This window comes from Salvelinus fontinalis, unplaced genomic scaffold (genome assembly GCF_029448725.1).
Source record: "Salvelinus fontinalis isolate EN_2023a unplaced genomic scaffold, ASM2944872v1 scaffold_0073, whole genome shotgun sequence".
In the NCBI taxonomy this organism is placed as follows: Eukaryota; Metazoa; Chordata; class Actinopteri; order Salmoniformes; family Salmonidae; genus Salvelinus; species Salvelinus fontinalis.
The window spans coordinates 390,342-415,482 of NW_026600282.1; the positions used below are offsets into that span (position 1 = coordinate 390,342).

General features: G+C 43.5%; 1 protein-coding gene across 2 annotated transcripts; it reads right to left on the reverse strand.

Moving 5' to 3' along the window:
- Positions 1 to 5,096: 5,096 nt before the first annotated feature.
- katnal1 (katanin p60 subunit A-like 1) lies at positions 5,097 to 24,762 on the reverse strand. 2 transcript variants are annotated; one of them, XM_055911572.1, is made up of 11 exons: positions 24,654 to 24,762; positions 22,884 to 23,081; positions 22,525 to 22,685; positions 21,563 to 21,719; positions 21,183 to 21,310; positions 20,908 to 21,013; positions 13,983 to 14,141; positions 13,054 to 13,180; positions 12,565 to 12,699; positions 12,176 to 12,302; positions 5,097 to 9,784 (listed from the first exon to the last, which is right to left on the reverse strand). In XM_055911572.1, exons 2-11 carry the CDS (start codon positions 23,043 to 23,045, stop codon positions 9,586 to 9,588), a joined length of 1,461 nt encoding a protein of 486 aa, XP_055767547.1. In that variant the 5' UTR covers positions 23,046 to 23,081; positions 24,654 to 24,762; the 3' UTR covers positions 5,097 to 9,585. The 2 variants fall into 2 exon arrangements, with proteins under 2 accessions (XP_055767547.1, XP_055767546.1); XM_055911571.1 differs by having other exon boundaries at positions 21,548 to 21,719; positions 24,654 to 24,761.
- Between the last annotated feature and the right edge of the window lie 379 nt (positions 24,763 to 25,141).

Below are 25,141 nucleotides of genomic sequence, written 5' to 3' on the forward strand. Positions count from 1 at the left end.
GTAGATAGACCAACTCTCCAGTAGGAGGTGCTGTAGATAGATCAACTCTCTAGTAGAAGGAGCTGTAGATAGACCAACTCTCTAGTAGGAGGTGCTGTAATAGACCAACTCTCTAGTAGGAGGTGCTGTAGATAGACCAACTCTCCAGTAGGAGGTGCTGTAGATAGACCAACTCTCCAGTAGGAGGTGCTGTAGATAGACCAACTCTCTAGTAGGAGGTGCTGTAGATAGATCAACTCTCTAGTAGAAGGAGCTGTAGATAGACCAACTCTCTAGTAGGAGGTGCTGTAATAGACCAACTCTCTAGTAGGAGGTGCTGTAGATAGACCAACTCTCCAGTAGGAGGTGCTGTAGATAGACCAACTCTCCAGTAGGAGGAGCTGTAATAGACCAACTCTCTAGTAGGAGGTGCTGTAGATAGATCAACTCTCCTGTAGGAAGTGCTGTAGATAGATCAACTCTCCAGTAGGAGGTGCTGTAGGTACATCAACTCTCCAGTAGGAGGTGCTGTAGATAGACCAACTCTCTAGTAGGAGGTGCTGTAGATTGACCAACTCTCCAGTAGGAGGTGCTGTAGATAGACCAACTCTCTAGTAGGAGGTGCTGTAGATAGACCAACTCTCCAGTAGGAGGTGCTGTAATAGATCAACTCTCCAGTAGGAGGTGCTGTAGATAGATCAACTCTCTAGTAGGAGGTGCTGTAGATTGACCAACTCTCCAGTAGGAGGTGCTGTAGATAGATCAACTCTCTAGTAGGAGGTGCTGTAGATAGATCAACTCTCCAGTAGGAGGTGCTGTAGATAGATCAACTCTCCAGTAGGAGGTGCTGTAGACAGACCAACTCTCTAGTAGGAGGTGCTGTAGACAGATCAACTCTCCAGTAGGAGGTGCTGTAGATAGATCAACTCTCCAGTAGGAGGTGCTGCCCAGCCTATTGTTTTTTTCTGAATGTGGATATAACGTTGAAGAGTCAAAGTTTTTTTCAAAGTTACAAATTCAGCATATATACAAGGTTTGTTTATGTTGAATATGTGTTACAATGATGACATAATCCTGTGGTTGAAATTTCACCCTCAAAACAACAGTTGATTACTTTTTTCAAATCCAATGTATTTTCGACGTAGATTCCACCTCACAATACGTTAACGAATTACGTTGAAACAACTTCGGTCTAACCAGTTTGTGCCCTGTGGGCAGGCTGTCTTTAGCTCCACGCTCTGTAGTGATGTCCCCAAATGACGCACTACTTAACCACAGCCCTATAGGCCCCGATCAAACGTAGAGCACTGTATAGTGAAAAGAGTGCCAATATGGACACAGCCGTGGAGTTTAGCCCAACAGCTGTCCAACGGTTTTATTGACGTTGTGGAACAGCAGCTGAAATGCCGTGAGGGAATCCTACCGAGCCATTTAAACCAGCAGAGCCACTGGATAAACAACAAGCATAATACATCTATAATTAATACAGGGTTGTTGTTGGTCAGTTATGTCATGTGGGGTGAGCAGTGCTTCACACCTCACCACAGTGCTAACCCACTGGGCAAACAACTGGTTTAAATTAACCTTGTTTCCACGGGATTTCAACCCACAGAATCAATGTGACGATCAATGTGACGATCAATGTGACGATCAATGTGATGATCAATGTGATCGATGTGGAAAACTCATTGGATGTGCTAACTGTCATCATCGTAAGGACATGTCCTGTTTTTTTCCCACCCAAATCTGAACCTAAATCCAAAAGACATAGTGAATTTTTTGGGGGGTTGATTTGACATTGTATTCACATTAGTTGGCAACTCAACTAAGTGTAAATCAAAACTAGACGTTGAACTGACGTCTGTGCCCAGTGAGAAAACACTGTGGCATTATGGGATTGATCTGTTAAGCTTCCACAGAACCTGTAACAGCAACAAAACAACACTGAGGTTACACCCTATTCCCTACATACTGCACTACTTCTAACCCTATAGGCCCTGGTCAAACGTAGTACACTATATAGGTAAAAGGGTGCCATTTTGGCAGGAAGCCTGTGATAGCCAACACAACACTGACTCACTCAGACAGAAGATTGCGTTATTATGACTACATAGAGATGTCTGTAATTAACCCCAGTCAGTGTTCAACCTATTGATGGTGTCTGTCCATGTAGCGTCACGTGCCAGACTTCTATAGGTTCCTCTGTATTTCCTATGATATGACCTCTGGCTACGTAAGAGTAGTGATTATAGAAACATGAGGGTATGTAAACATATTTGTGTGTGTTTGTCGGGGTGGGTGGGGTTGTCATCAGTGCCGTGTCTGTTACAGTAATCATCACAACTTTCCTAGCTCTAGCAGGGATGTGTGTGTGTGTCAGTCCTGCCCTCTGTGTCCTAGCAACTTTGGCGCCTCACTTCCTGCTTTGGTTTCCATAAGTATAATTTGATTGGCTCTGTGCCAGAACGGGACGGACACACACACATTCCTATACGAGATAAGGATACCAATCTCATACACAAACACAGTGAGACTTTTCTCTGGCCCTATTTAGTGGGATTTTCCTGTTTCTCATCCACTGCCTCACTTGGCTCGCGACCAGTGATTACCATCAACACATTGTGTTCATAGAGACAGGACATTCAAACCAGGAAAACAAAATGAGATCCCGATGGATTAGACTGTGATGTCATTAAACAAGTAGATCGCAGGGGATGACCAAAAGGAATGGAACTCTTAGTGGGAATGTTAGAACTCTTTTATGACAGAATCAGGGAGCAGAAGGCAGGTTGTCTTTATGTCATTTCCTTTTCTGGATCTGACTGATCCCTAACTCAGTTACAGACAGAAACAGATCACTCAGTTCAGCTGACCACACACACACACACCTGTCTGTCCTGTCTCTGTCTTGGCTGTGTCCTGTCTTGGGCTGTGGCGGTCATGAAATTTAGTCAGCTGGTGATTGTCAAGCAAATAACTGTTGGTCTCACGGTAATTGATCGTTAATTAACAAACACATTTAGCATCTCCTGGCTTCCACACATAGCCTACAATCAATTAATGCAGACCTTTGGAACATCTACATTTTAAAAAGTCTAATAAATCCATGTAATATAGCAGCTATTCTGTGTTGAGCGGGTAACAAAGAAACAGGTAGTTCTATGTTTAATTTAGAGTTATTTATGAAACTTTAGTTGTGATAAACGTTGGGTTAAATGTTTAGATTTTTAATACATTCTAAGGCTGCGTGATGCGACTAATGATGATTTGGAAAAAGTCGCTTGAAAGGCATGAGCTCTGCTTAGTTTTTTGCGCAGGCTGCAAACACTTCATCAGTCTCTCACTCACAATTTGACAAGCACTTGATAATGCCTTGAATTTCACAGTGGCATCCCCGTTGTGGCCGTAATGCACCCTAAAAAAAAATCCATGCCTATGGCATCACGGAGTGCTGCGGTGTGCCCTTCCCCCGGAGCGCTGCACAACCGAAAGCACCTCTCACTCACATGGTTCTGAATCACGTGATCGGGTCTTTCTCACAGGCTACAAGTGAAGACAGACACATCGGGGACGCAACTGCGTGCGTCCTTATCCAATTCCGAGGTGCATATTGAAGATATTGGAAGAACTGTCCACATTTACTTTTCGTCAGCCAACAAGATGAGTAGGTCTAACAAAACAGCAAAAGCACTAGCTTATGTCAATCTACTATTCCCCCATAGTACAAAATTCAACCTATTCTATTCTGTGCAAGCAATAAATATTCCAAACATAGTCTGGGACAGTTGTGGGGTGCAATAGATGCCAAATTAACACAACTACTAGCATTAAAAAAAAACGTTTTGACTTAATGTGGCTGACGCAACAGATCAGAATGTTTAGCTTAAAATGTTGACTAGCTATTAAGCTATTTCTTCACATTATAAAACACAGCAAAGCACACATGGTAGGAGGCTATAAGCGCAAATGTTCCTTTAGCTGGAAACCACCATTATCAAAAAGTGACAGCAAATGCAATTATGCATGTAATGCTTTTATTATAAAAGGTGCATTTTTATGGTGAAATGATCTTCCCCAAACTTGAAACTCATGCGCTGCTTATGTATGCCAGTTAGGCTCTACACCCCTTGTAAAGCGGATTAATGCCCTTCATTTTAAGAATTTATTTGGCCACTTTAGTTGTGATACAAACCTTATCAAAACATATGTAGCCTAGCACATAGGCCTATGAGGTGTGCGACTATGATTAGAAAAATATGCAAAAAAAGGCAGTTTCTTATGCTGGGAATCATTCACATTTGATAATATATAATTCACAAGTGATAGTCTGATGAGTGACAATATCAGCCTACACTTGATTAAATCTTGTCTTTAAATATACACTACACTATACACTAACTTTGGGGTCACTTAGAAAATTCCTTGTTTTTGAAAGAAGAGCAATTTTTTTATCCATTAAAATAACATCAAATTGATCACAAATACAATGTAGACGTTGTTAATGACTATTGTAGCTGGAAACTGTAGATTTTTTAATGGAATATCTACATAGGCGTACAGAGGCCCATTATCACCGGACGTGCTATCTGTCCCAGATCTGCTGTTTTCAACTCTCTAGAGACAGCAGGATCGATAGACATACTCAATGATCGGCTATGAAAAGCCAACTGACATTTACTCCTGAGGTGCTGACTTGCTGCACCCTCGACAACTACTGTGATTATTATTATTACTTGACCCTGCTGGTCATTTATGAACATTTGAACATCTTGGCCATGTTGTTATAATCTCCACCCGGCACAGCCAGAAGAGGACTGGCCACCCCTCATAGTTCCTCTCTAGGTTTCTTCCTAGGTTCTGGCCTTTCTAGGGAGTTTTTCCTAGCCACCGTGCTTCTACACCTGCATTGCTTGCTGTTTGGGGTTTTAGGCTGGGTTTCTGTACAGCACTTTGATATATCAGCTGATGTAAGAAGGGCTTTATAAATACATTTGATCAGCAACCATCACTCCTGTGTTCCAATGGCACGTTGTGTTAGCTAATCCTTCCTCCCTCCCTTGCTTCCGCCCTCCCTCGCTCCCTCCATCACCTCCCTGCATCCATCACATCACACAGAATATCTGTCAACACTTTAATATTCTCATTTTGATCAATGACAAATGACATGTGAAAACACCAAACAGTGAGGTGACCTGGCTCCTCTAATTCACAACTCTGTACCTGTGCTGTACTAGACTTGGTCTTAGGCCTACTTGACAAACCCATTTGACTCTGTCCTAAATGGCTGTATTCCCTATACAGTGCACTACTTGTTGTCCCTGTGGGATGGGAACCGGTCATACGTAGCGCAGTACATAGGCATTAGGGTCCCATTTTGGACTCAGACATACTTCAGCTGTTCCTTCTCCAGTGTTCCAAAACTTCAGGCAATAAAAACACAATGACAAGATTGCATTTTCCTTTTTCACTTAAAACATTCAGGAATGTGAATCATAACGTTCGTACAATTCATATAAATTAAAATGACATTACTAAATAAAGGAATGAGATGAAGTTTAAAAAAAAACTAAAAATCAGTACCGCCCCAGACGTAGAGCCTCTTAAGTTGAAGAAGGGTTAGTTAGTGTGTCTCCAGATGAAATATGACACACACATTCGCCAACACACTACTACACTGACTCTTTCTGTGGTACTGGGTTATAAAAACACATAACATCCAACAGTTTAGTGATCAATAATAAACATCTGTGTGAGTAGTGTTCATCAGTGATGATTAACTAGTATACTAGTCACAGTAGCTAAACTAACTAGTATACTAGTCACAGTAGCTAAACTAACTAGTATACTAGTCACAGTAGCTAAACTAACTAGTATACTAGTCACAGTAGCTAAGCTAACTAGTATACTAGTCACAGTAGCTAAACTAACTAGTATACTAGTCACAGTAGCTAAACTAACTAGTATACTAGTCACAGTAGCTAAACTAACTAGTATACTAGTCACAGTAGCTAAACTAACTAGTATACTAGTCACAGTAGCTAAACTAACTAGTATACTCGTTACAGTAGCTAAACTAACTAGTATACTATTTACAGTAGCTAAACTAACAAGTATACTAGTCACAGTAGATAAACTAACAAGTATACTCATTACAGTAGCTACACTAACTAACTAGTATACTAGTTACAGTAGCTAAACTAACAAGTATACTCATTACAGTAGCTACACTAACTAACTAGTATACTAGTTACAGTAGCTAAACTAACAAGTATACTTGTTACAGTAGCTAAACTAACAAGTATACTTGTTACAGTAGCTAAACTAACAAGTATACTAGTTACAGTAGCTAAACTAACAAGTATACTAGTCACAGTAGATAAACTAACAAGTATACTCATTACAGTAGCTACACTAACTAACTAGTATACTAGTTACAGTAGCTAAACTAACAAGTATACTTGTCACAGTAGATAAACTAACAAGTATACTTGTCACAGTAGCTAAACTAACAAGTATACTAGTCACAGTAGATAAACTAACAAGTATACTCATTACAGTAGATAAACTAACAAGTATACTAGTCACAGTAGATAAACTAACAAGTATACTCATTACAGTAGCTACACTAACTAACTAGTATACTAGTCACAGTAGCTAAACTAACAAGTATACTTGTTACAGTAGCTACACTAACTAACTAGTATACTAGTTACAGTAGCTAAACTAACAAGTATACTTGTTACAGTAGCTACACTAACTAACTAGTATACTAGTTACAGTAGCTAAACTAACTAGTATACTAGTTACAGTAGCTAAACTAACTAGTATACTAGTTACAGTAGCTAAACTAACTAGTATACTAGTTACAGTAGCTAAACTAACTACACTGAACAAAAATATAAACACAACATGTAAAGTGTTGGTCCCATGTTTCATGAGCTGAAATAAAAAATCCCCCAAATTTTCCATAATCACGAAAAGCTTATTCTCTCTCTTTGTTTCATCCCTGTTAATGAGCATTTCTCCTTTGCCAAGATAATCCATCCACCTGACAGGTGTGGCATATCAAGAAGCTGATTTAAGAGCATGATCATTACACAGGTGCACCTTGTGCTGGGAACAATAAAAGGCCACTCTAAAATGTGCAGTTTTGTAACAACACAATGCCACAGATTTTGAGGGAGCGTGAAATTGGCATGCTTACTGCAGGAATGTCCACCAGAGCTGTTGCTAGATAATTGAATGTTCATTTCTTTACCATAAGCTGCCTCCAACGTAATTTGAGAGATTTTGGCAGTACATCCAAACGGTCTCACAACCGCAGACCACATGTATGGCGTTGTGTGGGTGAGCGGTTTGCTGATGTCAACGATGTGAACAGAGTGACCCATGGTGGCGGTGGGGTTATGGTATGGGCAGGCGTAAGATACGGACAACAAACACAATTGCATTTTATCGATGGCAATTTGAATGCACAGAGTTAAACTACCGTTCAACTGTTTGGGGTCACTTAAATATGTCCTTGTTTTTGAAAGAAAAGCAATTTTTTTGGTCCATTAAAATAAGATCAAATTGATCAGAAATACAGTGTAGACATTGTTAATGTTGTAAATGACTATTGTAGCTGGAAACGGCAGATTTTTTATGGAATATCTACATAGGCGTAAAGAGGCCCATGTGTTCCAATGGCACGTTGTGTTAGTTAATCCACGTTTATCATTTTACGAGTTTCAAAAGAAAGTTATTTGTTTCTGGCCATTTTGAGCCTGTAATCGAACACACAAATGCTGATGCTCCAGATACTCAACTAGTCTAAAGGCCAGTTTTATTGCTTCTTTAATCAGAACAACAGTTTTCAGCTGTGCTAACATAATTGCACAAGGGTTTTCTAATGATCAATTAGCCTTTTAAACTGATAAACTTGGATTCGCTAACACAACGTGCCATTGGAACATAGGAGTGATGGTTGCTGATAATGGGCCTCTTTACACCTATGTAGATATTCCATAAAACATCTGCCGTTTCCAGCTACAATAGTCAATTACAACATTAACAATGTCAACACTGTATTTCTGATCAATTTTATATTATTTTAAATGGACAAATTATTTTGCTTTTCTTTTAAAAACAAGGACATTTCTAAGTGACCCCAAACTTTTGAACGGTAGTGTACATGATGAGATCCTGAGGCTCATTGTTGTGCCATTCATCCACCGCCATCACCTCATGTTTCAGCATGATCTGTATACAATTTCTGGAGGATGAAAATGTCCCAGTTCTTCCGTAGCCTGCATTCTCAGACATCTCACCCATTGAGCATGTTTGGAATGCTCTGGATCGACATGTACGACCGCGTGTTCCAAGTGCAGCTAATATCCAGCGACTTCGCACAGCCATTGAAGAGGAGTGGGACAACATTCAACAGGCCACAACCAACAGCCTGATCAACTCTATGCAAAGGAGATGTGTCGCGCTGCCTGAGGCAAATGGTGGTTATACCAGATACTGACTGGTTCTGATCCACGGCCCTACTTTAAAAAAAAAAAAAGATATGATACCTATCTGTATTCCCAGTCATGTGAAATCCATGTACTAGGGCTTAATGAATTTATTTAAATTGACTGATTTCCTTATATGAACTGTAACTCTGTAAAATCGTAGAAATGGTGGCGTGTTGCGTTTAGATTTTTGTTCAGTGTATTATCTACATTTCCAGACACTGTGATAGCTGGGTGGTCAAACGAACAGCTGAACCATTCAACCCAACCTGTTCAGGTACATTTCATCTCCTGGTGAATGTGTGTGGTAGTTAGTGTCTGTAGGTGTCCATTCAAGTATCAGTCCAAGGTGTCTGCGAAGGGTTTCACAGACTGCATCCAAAATGGCACCCTATTCCCTATATAGTGCCCTACTTTTGACCAGACCCTTAGTGCACTATATAGGGTATAGGGTATCATTTTAGATGCAGTGACAGACTCCATCTCCACAGACACATAGAGGCGTAGTGAGTGGAGGGAGGGATGGACCAACAGATACAGAGGAAGACAAGGAGATGAAGAGCCAAGGAGATGAAGACAAGGGGACGAAGAGAGGAAGCAACTTTAGACTATTGAGATGTACCCTTTAAATCTCAGCCAAACACTCTAGTCCATTCGTCTCCGCTTTACACACTTCAATCCTCTTGGCTCACACTCTTGGCCTCTAGTTCTCCACCAGTCACAACCTCCTCTAGATCCTCTACACTTCACATACATGTCTCTTTCTCCTGGTCTTCTCCCACTCCAATCCCCACGGGTCCTCTCCCACTCTGCTCTTCCACTCCAATCCCACTGGTCCTCTCCCACTCTGCTAATCCACTCCAATCCCACTGGTCCTCTCCCACTCCAATCCCACTGGTCCTCTCCCACTCTGCTAATCCACTCCAATCCCCACTGGTCCTCTCCCACTCTGCTCTTCCACTCCAATCCCACTGGTCCTCTCCCACTCTGCTAATCCACTCCAATCCCACTGGTCCTCTCCCCCTCCAATCCCACTCCAATCCCCACTGGTCCTCTCCCCCTCTGCTCTTACAGTCCTTTCTTCCACTCCTGGTGCTGTGTCCTCTCTCTAGACAGATCCAAACTCGTCCATCCAGGCCTGGTACTTCTCCAAGTCGGCAGCGGAGACAGACTTGGAGATCTTCTTCAAGGTGATTGTGAAGTCGTCCATGGTGACAGGCATCTGAAGCTCTTCTTTAGACAGAGCTCTGATCTCCTCTGGAGAGAGGCCCTGGATACGCCGACGCATAGCCATCATAGATGCATCTCTGTGGGGGCAGACACACATGGCACACTCAGAGACACAGTTTATTTAACGGTAGATGCGTTCTTCATACAGAGCTCTGATCTCAAAACACAAAAAAACATGGATACAGTGCATTTGGAAAGTATTCAGACCCCTTGACTTTTTCCACATTTTATTACGTTACAACCTGATTAAATATTACATCGTTTTTCCCCCTCAATCAATCCAAAATTCCACCTTATACTAAGGAAAAACAGGTTTTTAGAAATGTTTGCACCTCTGGCAGCGATTACAGCCATCTTCATGGGTTTGATGCTACAAGCTTGGCACACCTGTATTTGAGGGGTTTCTCCCATTATTCTCTGCAGATCCTCTCAAGCTCTGTCAGGTTGGATGAAGAGCGTCGCTGCACAGCCATTTTCAGGTCTCTCCAGAGATGTTCTATCGGGTTCAAGTCCGGGCTCTGGCTGGGCCACTCAAGGACATTCAGAGAGTTGTCCCAAAGCCACTCCTGGGTTGTCTAGGCTGTGTGCTTAGAGTCGTTGTCCTGTTGGAAGGTGAACATTTGTCCCAGTCTGAGGTCCTGAGCACTCTGGAGCAGGTTTTCATTAAGGATCTCTGATCATTCCCTCAATCTTGACTAGTCTCTCAGTCCTTGCCGCTGAAAAACACTTCTACAGCATGATGCTGCCACCACCATGCTTCACCGTAAGGGTGGTGCCAGGTTTCCTCCAGACGTGACGCTTGGTATTCAGGTCAAAGAGTTCAATCTTGGTTTCATCAGACCAGAGAATCTTGTTTCTCATGGACAGAGTCCTTTAGGCAAACTCCAAGCCTTTTACTGAGGAGTGGCTTCCGTCTGGCCACTCTACCATAAAGGCCTGATTGGTGGAATGCTGCAGAGAGGGTTGTCCTTCTGGAAGATTCTCCCATCTCCACAGAGGAACTCTGGAGCTCTGTCAGAGTGACCATCGGGTTCTTGGTCACCTCCCTGACCAAGGCCCTTCTTCCCCGATTGCTCATTTTGGCCGGGCGGCCAGATCTAGGAAGAGTCTTGGTGGTTCCAAACTTCTTCCATTTGAGAATGATGGAGGCCACTGAGTTCTTGGGGTCCTTCAATGCTGCAGAAATGTTTTGGTATCCTTCCCCAGATCTGTGCCTCGACACAATCCTGTCGGAGCTCTACGGATAATTCCTTAGACCTCATGGCTTGGTTTTTGCTCTGACATGCACTGCCAACTGTGGGACCTTATATAGACAGGTGTGCCTTTCCAAATATTGTCCATCAATTGAATTTACCACAGGTGGACTCCAATCAAGTTGTAGAAACAGGATGATCAATGGAAACAGGATGCCCCTGAGATCAATTTCAAGTCTCATAGCAAAGGGTCTGAATACTTATGTAAATAAGGTATTTTATTTTTAATCCATGTGTAGAAATGTCTAAAAACCTGTTTTTGCTTTGTCATTATGGGGTTTTGTGTGTAGATTGATGAGTAATTGTTTTTTTAAAAGACATTTTAGAATAAGGCTGTAACGTAACAAAATGTGGATTACATCAAGGGTTCTTAATACTTTCCGAATGTACGCATAACTAAAATGTAATGCACACATCTAATGGATCACATACAGAGGCCTGACCTCCTGAGGACACATTGTTGTCGCTCTCTCTTCCCCCTCTCCTTTCCCCTTCCCTCTCCCTCTGTGGACTCAACTCTCTCTGTTATATAAAGGGTGTGTTCAGGGGATGCCCCTGGCCAAGAGCCATGACTGTGACCTTAGCTCACACACACACACACACACACACACACACACACACACACACACACACACGACTCACACGACTCACACGACTCACACGACTCACACGACTCACACACACACACACACACGACTCACAAGGGTCAGTCATGGGAACAGTCTCACAAGAACACTAAAAATGAATTACCATTCAAAATCCTATTTTCCCTAACCTGTAACCCTAACCCCTAAACCTAAACCTAACCCTTTACGCTAACACTAAACCTAACCCTGAACCTAACCCTACCCACTAACCCCTTATCCTAAACTTAACCCTAACCACTAACCCTGAACCTACCCACTAACCCCTTATCCTAAACTTAGCCCTAACCACTAACCCTTTACCCTGAACCTAACCCTACCCACTAACCCCTTATCCTAAACTTAACCCTAACCACTAACCCTGAACCTAACCACTAAACCCTTATCCTAAACTTAGCCCTAACCACTAACCCCTTACCCTAACCTCTATAGCTTTTGTCCTTATGGGTATATGGGAAATGTCCCCACGAGAGAGAATTGTCCTTGTTTTACTGGCCTAAAGTCCCCAAAATGATAGAATTACCCCCCCCCCCACACACACACACACACACCAACACACACAAAGCTAGACCTGCAGACGTTGGTGATGTCAGCTCCAGAGTATCCGTCTATCTTGTCAGCGATGAGAGCCAGGTCCACATCATCAGCCACATCCACCTCCTTTAGACTGATCCCCAGCAGTTCAGCACGACCCACAGCTACACACACACAGGAATGGGGGTTAACAACACACCCTACAGCTAAAGACATACAGGTATAACTGTACAACAAAGTGAATGTTCTGCACATGAGATACATTTTAAGAATAGGTTAATATGCAAGACATCTGTATGAAACAGGATCTCCGCATCTTCGGTTCAGGGTAAGGGTAGAGGTTAGGGTTGAAAGGTTAAAGGTCACCTGTAGGCAGAGGGATATAGATCAGAGGTTAGGTTTAAAAGGTGAGGGGTCAGAGGTCACCTGTAGGCAGCGGGATGTAGATTCTCTTCTCCAGTCGTCTCCGTAGTGCCTCGTCGATGTCCCAGGGGAAGTTAGTAGCAGCCAGAACCATCACCATCTTAGAGGGATCGTCATTCTCTGAAGCTCCCCCCACACCTGGGTAACAATGGTACAGTCAGATAGCTCCCCCCACACCTGGACAACAATGGTACAGTCAGATAGCTCTCTCTACATCTGGACAACAATGGTACAGTCAGATAGCTCTCCCTACATCTAGACAACAATGGTACAGTCAGATAGCTCCCCCTACATCTGGACAACAATGGTACAGTCAGATAGCTCCCCCTACATCTGGACAACAATGGTACAGTCAGATACTTTTCCCCAAAAACACACCTCAGCAGCCGAGCTAGAAACAACATATTCAGAAATCAGTGAACTCTCTCGCTTTCTCCCTCTGCCCCACTATCTTCCTTTCCCTCTCTCCTCCTTCCCTCCAACTCCTCTCACCGTCCATCTGTACCAGTATTTCTGACTTGACTCTGCGGCTGGCTTCGTGTTCGTCCGACTTCCCTCGACTCCCACAAATGGAGTCTATCTCATCTATGAAGATGGTGGTCGGGGCATAGAACCTCGCCTGGACACAAATGGAGAGAAAAGGTTAATTAAAAAAAAAAAAAGGTTAATTGAGTATTCCCCAGCAGCCAAAGACATATTTTCAACCAAACAGACGTCTTTTCAACAACAAAAAAACATTCTCATAATGGTCTCTTCTATTAAAACATACCTTTCTATCTTTTACATCTCTATGTCAACATCTTGTAGAACATGGTTCTGAAGAATGTTATTTAAAAAAGCACAAAAACACACCCAGACCCACCTCTTCCTATAAGCAGACTTGTAGGGCCCCGTGTATTCTAGGGCACCCCCCCCCCCCCCCCCCCAAAAAAAAATACAATTTACTGTTGAGAGTTAGAATACATAAGGTGTCATTTCAAATGTGGTAGAGCATCATCAGTTTTCCACTTGTTCTGTCAGTTACTCAATTATCCCACGTCAGCAAAAAATAAAAAAAATATGGATTGCTAGGTAAGGTAGTCTAGTCAGCTATATAAACCTTGTAGTAGGCCTAATCATCACCATATTACTGACCAGGCACGCAGGAGCATGTGCTCAGGGGCCCTGACCCCCCCACCCATTGACTTTGTTAGTCAAAATCATTCAGATGTCATATGAACATGGGAAAATGTGGGGTGGGGGGGGGGGGGGGGGGGCTATTCTCACTTAGGTCCTCCGAAGGTCTAGAGGCGGCACTGTCCACATCATACACTCTCCAACCCAGAACCAAATGAAAATGTGAGAGCTGGCCTCAGAGAGTTCTACGTTTGGTTTTTCCGTCCGTCACAAGAGACCACACACACACACACACAAAGACTCACCATCTCAAAGAGCAGGCGAACCAGTTTCTCAGACTCTCCTCTGTATTTGGAGGTGAGTGTGGAGGAGGACACGTTGAAGAAGGTGGTGCCACACTCTGTAGCCACGGCTTTAGCCAGCATGGTCTTCCCTGTCCCTGGTGGGCCCACCATCAACACACCCTGGTAGAGAGAGAGAGAGAGAGAGAGAGAGAGAGAGAGAGAGAGAGTGAGTGAGAGGAGACACACGCCATATATTGTAGGCCAATCTTTTCCAAACTTCATGAATTTCTACTGTACAACATCACCACTTACAGGCCTGAGTGGTGTATGACAGAGCAACCTCTGAATATCCATCCATACATGTCATCATTCAAAAATGTTCACTGTATTCATTCATTCACTCCCATGTAAGAAACCACGCATTCCTACACTACATGGTCTTCGTGTGACGTATGTGTTTGGTTGTGACACTGAGAGACCAATGAAATATTGACCCCCTTTAAATCACGTGATTGGGCCTGAGGGCAAGGGCTCTAAATGAATGTTTTTCCATTGGTAGCACAGGTGCTCCTAACTTTAAAAAGTTAGGAGCACCACATAAAATGTACCAAAGTGTTGGTCAGTGTTTCCCAAGGGACCACTTGAATAGATGTTACATTTAGACTAAATGTTTTGAATAGGTTGATTCAGAACATGCCATTGTACAAATAACATGCTGATCTACACCATACACTACCAGTGGTAGCAACCTGTATTCCAGCTAACATTTGTTTTGACCTAGCTAGTGCATTTAGCTAAATGGCATTTAGCTAACAAGCTAGCTAGTTAGCGATTAGCATTAGCAATATGCATTATGTTAGGCACATGCCAGGTTCCTTATATTTGTATGTATTATGGATCCCCATTAGGCGTTGCCAAGGAAGCAGCTACTCTTCCTGGGGTCCAGCAACATTAAGGCAGTTATATACAATTTTAAAATATTACATGACATTTCATTACACTTTTCACAACACATTAAGTGTGTTCCCTCAAGCAACTACTCTACTACCACATTTCATCAATAAAAAATCCATGTGTACATGTGTGTAGAGTATGTGTCTTATCATGTTTGTGTGTCTCTTCACATTCCCCGCTACTCCATAAGGCGTATTTTTATTAGTTATTTAAAATCTGATTCTACTGCTTGCATCAGTTACCTGATACCTGTTACCCAAACAAGGGCACTGCGTTCATCCATCTCTGGCCTGCTCGCCTATCTACCACTGAGGAAGTACAGTTCCCACTCAGCCCAGTCAAAACTGTTCGCTGCTCTGGCACCCCAATGGTGGAACAAACTCCCTCACGACGCCAGGTCAGCGGAGTCAATCACCACCTTCCGGAGACACCTGAAACCCCACCTCTTTAAAGAATACCTAGAATAGGATAAAGCAATCCTTCTGACCCCCCTTAAAAGATTTAGATCCACTATTGTAAAGTGGCTGTTCCACTGGATGTCATAAGGTGAATGCACCAATTTGTAAGTCGCTCTGGATAAGAGCGTCTGCTAAATGACTTAAATGTAAATGTTACCTGATGTGGAATAGAGTTCCATGTAACACTGTGCGCCTCCCATAGTCTGTTCTGGACTTGGTGACTGTGAAAAGACCTTTGGTGGCATGTCTTGTGGGGTATGCATGGGTGTCTGAGCTGTGTGCTAGTATTTTAAACAGACAGCTCGGTACATGCAGCTTGTCAACACCTCTTACAAAAACAAGTAGTGATGAAGTCAATCTCTCATCCACTTTGAGCCATGAGAGACTTACAGTGGCAAGAAAAAGTATGTGAACACTTTGGAAATACCTGGATTTCTGCATAAATTGGTCATAAAATTTGATCTTCATCTAGGCCACAACAATAAAATAAAATCAAATTGGTCACATACACATGGTTAGCAGATGTGATTGCGAGTGTAGCAAAAAACTTATCAGTGCAGCAGTATCTAACAGGTAATATCTAACAAATTCCACAACAAAACCTAATACACACAATCTAGTAAAGGAATGGGATAAGAATATATACATATAAAATATATGGATGAGCAGTGACAGAGTGGTTAAGACGCAATAGATAGTGAAGGAAACAGTATTTACATATGAGATGAGTATTGCGAGACATGTAAACATTCTTAAAAGTGGCAGAATTAAAGTGACTAGTGTTCCATTTATTAAAGTGGCCAATGATATCAAGTCTGTAGGTAGGCAGCCGCCTCTCTGTGCTAGTGGTGACTGATTAACAATCTGATGGCCTTGAGATTGAAAAACAGCTTCTATCTCTCTGTCCCAGCTTTGATGCACCTGTACTGATCTCGCCTTCTGGATGGAAGCAGGGTGAACAGGTAGTGGCTCGGGTGGTTGTTGTCCTTGATGATCTTTTTTGCCTTCCTGTGACATCGGGTGTTGTAGGTGTCCTGGAAGGCAGGTAGTTTGCCCCCGGTGATGCGTTGTGCAGACCGCACCACCCTCTGGAGAGCCCTGTGGTTGTGGGCGGTGCAGTTGCCGTACCAGGCGGTGATACAGCCCAACAGGATGCTCTCAATTGTGCACCTGTAAAAATTAGTGAGGGTTTTCGGTGACAAGACAATTTTTTTTTCAGCCTCCTGAGGTTGAAGAGGCGCTGTTGCACCTTCTTCACCACACTGTCTGAGTGGGTGGACCATTTTAGTTTGTCTATGATATGTACACATAGGAACTTAAACTTTCCTTCTTCTCCACTGCTGTCCTGTCGATGTGGATAGGAGGGTGCTAACTTTGCTGTTTTCTGAAGTCCATGACAAATAGACAAACAGTCTGCTTAAACTAATAACACAAACAATGATATGTTTTCATGTCTTTATTGAACACACCGTGTAAACATTCACAGTGCAGGGTGGGGAAAGTATGTGAACCCTTGGATTTAATAACTGGCTGACCCTCCTTTGGCAGCAATAACCTCAACCAAACGTTTTCTGTAGATGTGGATCAGACCTGCACAACGGTCAGGTTGAATTTTGTATTATTCCTCATTTCAAAACTGTTTCAGTTCAGCAATATTCTTGGGATGTCTGGTGTGAACAGCTCTCGAGGTCATGCCACAGCATTTCAATCGGGTTGAGGTCAGGACTCTGACTGGGCCACTCCAGAAGGCGTATTTTCTTCTGTTGAAGCCATTCTGTTGTTTATTTACTTCTGTGTTTTGGGTCGTTGTCCTATTGCGTCACCCAACTTCTGTTGAGCTTCAATTGGAGGACAGATAGCCTAACATTCTCCTGCAAAATGTCTTGATAAACTTGGGAATTCATTTTTCCGTCGATGATAGCAAGCTGTCCAGGCCCTGAGGCAGCACTTTTGTAACCCTTTCCAGCTTCATGCAAGTCAACAATTCTTCATCTTAGGTCTTCTGAGATCTCTTTTTTTCTAGGGAGGGTTCACATCAGGCAATGCTTCTTGTGAATAGCGTTTTTTAAAGGGCAGGGCAGCTCTCACCGACATCTCTAATCTTGTCTCATCGATTGGACTCCAGGTTAGTTGACTCCTGACTCCAATTAGCTTTTGGAGAAGTCATTAGCCTAGGGGTTCCAACCTACACTGTGAATGTTTAAATTATGTATTTTTCTTGGCTATATTGAATACAATACTTTGTGTGTTATTAGTTTAAGCACACTATGTTTGTCTATTGTTGTGACTTAGATGAAGACCAGATCAAATTTAATGTCAAATTTATGCAGAAATCCAGGTAATTCCAGAGGGTTCACACTTTTTCCTTGCCACTGTACATGCATATTAGACTAGCTAACTCGTGTTTTGAAGAGAACAAAATACAAAAAAAACGAATTGTATAACAGAGAGGGAAAGTTGTAAAGAAGCTATGTTCTTATATTGGAAGATTCTGTGTTGAGTGCATGAATTGACAGCATGCTGAGAGAATAAACAGTGTGCTGCCTGCTTGAGTGACAAGGGGTGGGGCATGGTGTACATAGCCTGGGAACCGGAAGCAAACAGCCGTTGGAGGGAGAAAGAGGACTCGATGACTATGGCACGCAAAGCCTAAATCAATTATTATCTGGGTGATTCTTTATTTCTAGTCACACTGGGTGTTCCCAAATTAAAACTGCAGGTTGCACAGCTAAATATTTTGGAAGCATGTAGGTATTACAGACTGGGGTCAGGGAGAGGTTGAAAATGTCAGTGAAGACACTTGCCAACTGGTCAGCGCAAGCTCCGAGTACACGTCCTGATAATCCGTCTGGCCCTGCGGCCTTGTGAATGTTGACCTGTTTAAAAAGGTCTTACTCACGTCGGCTACAGAGAGGGCAATCACACAGTCGTCCGGAACAGCAGGTGCTTTCATGCATGGTTTAGTTTTCCTAACCTTGAAGCGAGCATAGAAGGCATTTAGATCGTCTGATAGGCTTGTGTCACTGGGCAGCTCACGGCTGGGTTTCCCTTTGTAATCGGTGATAGTTTGCAAGCCTTGCCACATCCGACGAGTGTCAGAGCAGGTGTAGTAGGATTAGATCATAGTCCTGTATTGACGCATTGCCTGTTTGGTGGTTCGTCGCAGGGCATAGCGGGATTTCTTATAAGCGTTCGGATTAGTGTTCTGCTCTTTGATAGCGGCAGTTCTAGCCTTTAGCTCAGTGCAGATGTTGCATGTAATCTGGTTGGGATATGTACGTACAGTCTGTGGGGACAACGTCGTCGATGCACTTATTAATAAAGCCGGTGACTGATGTGGTAAACTCCTCAATACCATCGAATGAATACCGGAACATATTCCAGTCTGTGCTAGGGAAACAGTCCTGTAGCGTAGCATCCGCTTCATCAGACCACTTCTGTATTGAGCGCATCACTGGTACTTCCTGTTTGAGTTTTTGTTTGTAAGCAGGAATCTAAAGGATAGAGTTATGGTCATATTTACCAAATGGAGGGCGAGCTTTGTACGTGTCCCTCTATGTGGAGTAAAGGTGACCTAGAGCTTTGTACGTGTCTCTGTGTGTGGAGTAAAGGTGACCTAGAGCTTTGTACGTGTCTCTGTGTGTGGAGTAAAGGTGTTCTAGAGTTTTGTATATGTCTCTGTGTGTGGAGTAAAGGTGTTCTAGAGTTTTGTATATGTCTCTGTGTGTGGAGTAAAGGTGTTCTAGAGTTTTGTATGTGTCTCTGTGTGTGGAGTAAAGGTGTTCTAGAGTTTTGTATATGTCTCTGTGTGTGGAGTAAAGGTGTTCTAGAGGTTTTTTGCATCTTGTTGCACAGGTGACAATCTGGTAGAAATGAGGTAAGACGGATTTCAGTTTTCCTGCCTCTGGAAGCAACGTCAGCACAAGAACTGTTCGTCAGGAGCTTCGCGTAATGGGTTTCCATGGCCGAGCAGCAGCACGCAAGTCTAAGATCACCATGCGCAATGCCACGCATCGGCTGGAGTATTGTAAAGTTCGCCGCCATTGGACTCTGGAGCAGTGGAAACGTGTTCTCTGGAGTGTTTAATCACTCTTCAACCATCTGGCAGTCCAACAGACGAATCTGGGTTTGGCACATGCCAGGAGAACGCTACCTGCCCCAATGCATAGTGCCAACTGTAAAGTTTGGTGGAGGAGGACTAATGGTCTGGGGCTGTTTTTCATGGTTTAGGCCCCTTAGTTCCAGTGAAGGGAAATAGTAATGCTACAGCATACAATGACACGTTACTGCGGTAAGGGCTTCCTCCATTCTAGACGATGCTATGCTATCCAACTTTGTGGCAACAGTTTGGACAAGGCCCTTTCCAGTTTCCGCATGACAACGCACCCATGGACAAAGTGAGGTCCACAAAGAAATGGTTTGTTGAGATCGATGTGGAAGAACCTGACTGGCCTGCACAGAGCCCTGACCTCAGTAGTACGCAGCATCAAAAGTTCAACATTCACCTTCTGCTACCATTTCTGTCAAGCCGTCTACACATACAGTTTGACACATACGTTCAATAAACCCAACGTATGGCACCACACAGAACGCACTTCAACTGCCTCTACAACGCTTTGCTGCAAGAACAAACACAGCGTTTTAATTGGAAATTAATGTAATTGTGGTGTATCAAAATGCAATGACGCTGTCAGGGTGTGTTGGAAGCGTTAGACTGGCACACCCTGGGCATCACTCACAAGTTACAATATTCTCACCCGTCAGACTATTCTCAATTGAATCTTGTCTTTTCGTATACTAATATAATAGATCTCTGAAATGAGTTTTGATTTAGACTGGACCATTATCATGCACCGGTCAGAACAGGGGGAAATGCATGTCATCCGTTTGCACTTAAATAGCGAATGGATGACGCTTTTCCCACAGTTCATATTCACGCCAGCCAGGTAGGCTACTTCGGTTGTTAAGAGAAGCAACGGGATTAATATTATGAGAAATAAATATAGTAGGCCAAGCCTATAGAAAGATGATGGGATCCTCCTCTTTGTAATAGAAACTCTTGTTTTCTCACGCAACTGCATAGCCTATAGAAATGTACCACAATATGGGTTTATAGAAACAGTTATTTCATTCCATGCATCAACCAGCTACGATGATCTGACTCTGGCTAGGCAACAGGTGATCCTATTCCACTCAAACTCTGAATGCCAGGGCTCTCCTGAAGTGTTCATTTATTTAACTTTCATTTGCATTGGCAGAGTGATTAGAGGGACAATAGAGCGCTGAGTACCAGGCTATTAGCGACTGGCCGTTAACAAGTTTGGTAGACTACTAATGACCATCAGCGGCATCAGACCGCAGTTTTGGAGAAGTCTAGTTACCGTGACTCAGCGGTCACGTGGAATTTCCCTGCGGTCATGACTCCTGACTGCCGGTGTGGCGGTAATACGGTCAAGTTACAGCCCTTACTGACGACGTCACACACTACTCCTCAAGGTACTCTTCTCTCATTGCCTTTTAAGTGTGTGTGTTACCTTCCAGGGTCGGCGTATACCCTTGAAGAAGTCTGGCATCCACATGGGCAGAACCACCGCTTCTCTCAACAGCTTCTTAGCATCCTCCAGGTCAGCAATGTCCCCCCTGGAACACACACACACACACACACACACACACACACACACACACACACACACACACACACACACACACATCAGCAATGTGTCAGACCTACAGTGATACAAAGTGAGTGAGTCAGAGTGACACACACACACCACACACACAGGTCAGCAAGGTGATGTGTTTGATGTACCAGTGTATGTTGGGGTTGCGGGAGACGATGTCTCTCTCCAGTGCCTCCACTAAGTCACTGTCGTACCCCGAACCATCAAACTTCTTCAGCTCTCCATCCCCTGCTCCCTCTGCTACAGCCTTTTTACCCTGCAGGACACACACACGTTTAACACAAGTTTAACTTCCCCGCCTTATATACTCTTCTTACCCTGGGCAACAGACATGCGAGTTTAAGGGCCAGTTTCCCAGACACAGATCAAGTCTAGTCCTAGACTCAAAAAGTTATTTAGATAGAGATCGAGCATGATTTTCAGTCCAGGACTTCATGTGTCCAGGAAACCAGCCCTAACAGTATAAGTGTAGTATCTCCAGCTGTACACGGACCTTGTCGTCTCTGACCTTGGTGCCTCGGGGGGCGTCCCTGGGGGCGGGGCGGTCTGTTTTAGGGTTGGTCTGGCCCCTCCCTCCCGGAGCCCCTCTGGGCTGCATACCTGGAGAGTCCTTCCTCTGCTGGGGTTTCACCCCACTGTTAGGACGCTTCACTGCAGTAGGGGCCCTAACACACACATGCATAGGGACACACACAAACACACAGAGACAGGCACACACACGTAGGGACACACACAAACAGAGACAGGCAGACACACACAGACAGAGACAGGCAGACACACACAGACATAGACAGGCAGACATAGACAGGCAGACATAGACAGGCAGACATAGACAGGCAGACAGACACACATTTTCCATTAAGCAATCAAAGTCCAAGCAGTGTAGCGAAACAGAACGTCAGTTTGAGGGATCATGGTGGCTGTACGATGCTACAGGGCCTATAGGCTATTTTAGAAAGTCATAAGATATACAGCTAGTGAATGAAACTATGCAGCATGTAACCTTTTTATGATGGTCCTGTCACTGTAATCGCCATGCTATTCAGAAGATGTGTAGCCTACTCTCTGCCATGTGCTGCTGCAGCTGAACATCCAATAGGAAGCAGCAGCTTGTCAACTTCAAGAGGGGATCATTTGGTTAAGTGGCATTTCCTCCTCTCATATCAGTGGATAACAACACACTGATATGTCCAGTTCAATGCACACCACACACACAGAGTTATTGGAGCTATAACGTTACGGTGTTAACGCTACAATGCTCCACATGATGTTGCCTTAAGATATTAACTTAAAGCTCTGTACTTGTTCTTCGTTAAAAATGAGACCTTACACAGCCAGGTGCTGTTTACTCCGTCAGGTTTCCTCCACTCCACTCAGTAATGAAGCTGGTTTGGGGGAACCAGGCTCAAGTGATGATTAAGATTACCTGAGACCTGAAGAATTGTGTTAGGTCTCAGGCACTCCATGTACCTGTGCTCTGCAGGGGTGGGTGGGGGCCACACTGCAGGGTCTCTGGGCCCCTCCTCAGACTGAGGGACGGGGAAGTCAGCTGGCTTGTCCACCTTAAAACTCTCCAGAGTACCCACAATGCCTTTCACCTGCTCATACTCCTCCAACAACTCCTGTCTCACCTAGAGAGAGAGAAAGAGAGAGAGAGAAAGAGAGAGAGAAAGAGAGAGAAAGAGAGAGAGAGAGAGAGAACATTTCGGTAACACTTTTAGCCAACCGGTACATCACATTATTACTTGTTGAGCGTTCATAATGTCTTATTACCAATGCTTCTATGCTGCAACATGCATGTGTAATGTATGCGTTTGGGAGAGTCTCACCTGTTGCCACTTGACTTTGAGTGCAGGGTCTCTGAGGGCTTGGCCGTGTTTATGTATCTGCTGGATCACTCCCTGGTAGTAGACCATAGAGGAGTCATAGTTTCCCAGCAGAGCATACTCTCTGCCCTTCTTAGCGTTGTCACAGATCTCTGCCAGGTTCATCGTAAATGGAGGACAATGTCTCTGTGCTGGAACCGTCTGGCAGGGAAACAAAAGAAGGCAACATTAGGATGAAAGTTCTCCTTCGATCTTCGGGTCGAAACGTTGCACAATAAAACGGAGGCAATCAGCATCAGTGTGCGGGTATCTCTCTCTGTAGTTGACTTGTTGTACCCTGCACCTACAAGTCACTACTCTGAAACTAAGCTATATTAGTATGACATGATCTCAGCCCTGAGAATGTAAAAGTGACGCAAGTAAACCAAGATCACGGCATGGCTCACAGGCTTTATTAACAATGGGTACTGTTGTCAAACAGTAGTGAGAGCTCTGGGTTCCTTTTACTTTGCTCTACTGCTGGCTGTGTCATATGATCCCTTTCTTCAGTGTGTAGAGTTGGCTTGTCAGACTTACTATGTTCGGATTAGCTAGCTGACCAGCTAGCTACATACTATCTGAAATCAATTGACTGTTTGGACAGCCAGGGTTTGCAGATACTAGTTTAAATTGGAGTAAGAGCAAACGCTCTCTCAAAACAAGAGTTAGATATAATAAACTGTATAAACTGGAGGACTATGAGGTTATCACACCGTGTGGGCTAGGAGGTTCTCACACCGTGGGGGCTAAGAGATAATCAAACCGTGGGGGCTAAGAGATAATCAAACCGTGGGGGCTAAGAGATAATCAAACCGTGGGGGCTAAGAGATAATCAAACCGTGGGGGCTAAGAGATAATCAAACCGTGGGGGCTAAGAGGTTATCAGGACCTAGTTTGGGAAACCTTGTGCTAGACAAGCAGTAGGATCCCGGGTAGCAGCGGTCTAAGGCACTGCATCTCAGTTATTGAGGTGTCACTACAGACACCCTGGTTCGAATACAGGCTGTATCACAACCCGGCCGTGATTGGGAGTCCCATAGGGCAGCGTCGTCCGGGTTTGGCCGGTGTAGGCCGTCATTGTAAATAAGAATTTGTTCTTAATTAACTGACCTGCCTAGATAAATAAAATCTTATCCCGTGGTAAGCAGGATGTCCTATAGTTGATAGCAGTGTCCCTTCATTCCGGTTACACCTACATACCTTTCATTAACCATATGTTCATATTAGCTAAACTAACTACATTAACTTCAAAGCCTATTTAATGTAGCCCTACTTAATCCAGATGGGTTTCATAGTTAGCTAAAATAGCTAGCAAACATGATCTTCACAATGTAGCTAGCTAGCTATGGTAAATATGTTAACCATTATCATTAGCATTACTAATGGGCTAGTATGTGAATCAACAATAATAACATCAGAAGGAACCATTTTCAAAGAATGCACATTAACCATAAAATCTATCTCCCCGCATATCAGGACCCTGGTCTTGTAGTTCAAACACAGACATCTATCCATCTATTTTAATCAGCAGTATGTGTAAATGAAACAACATTTCCCATAAACCTCCAGTCAGTTACACCCCAAGCTTAGGCCAGATAACAAAACGAATCGCATGGCAAGAAAATACCCTCTCATTTAGAATAAATTACGTCCGCGCAAGTATGCCACAAAAACCCAAAGACAAACAAATAGCTAGTATTTACAACTATGTGCAGGAAGAGAATATGATTGTACCTCAAAGAGAAGCACTTGTTTCTGTTGTTGTCTGCAGTAGTCCGTTAGACGGTGCTGTTACCATGGCCGCGGAGAGACGCCGTGTGGAGAATGACGATCATATGGGGGAAGAGGAGGAAGAGGCGGGGCCGCTGGAGTTCGTGGATGACATCAGTCAACATCAAGAACGGAACAGACTGTCAAAATATAATGACATGGGTATGCTTACAGAATTTTCACTAAATTGTCTGGATTAAATGGTTTAATCGAAGCTGGAGGGTAAACAATGCATTCTTTATACATCTTTGTTCTAGACTAGAGAGAGAGCAAGACAAAAATAATGGTGTTCCAAAAAAGGTCCAGTTGCCAGAACCACAAATACAAAATTCCATCTAGACACGTTTCCCTAGAGCTTGGTGAGGTCTGGGTTCCACTCACCAACCAATAATTCACAAAATGGGACAAACACCAGAAATCTGCAAAAATATCCCCTGTGTACAGTGTTAAAC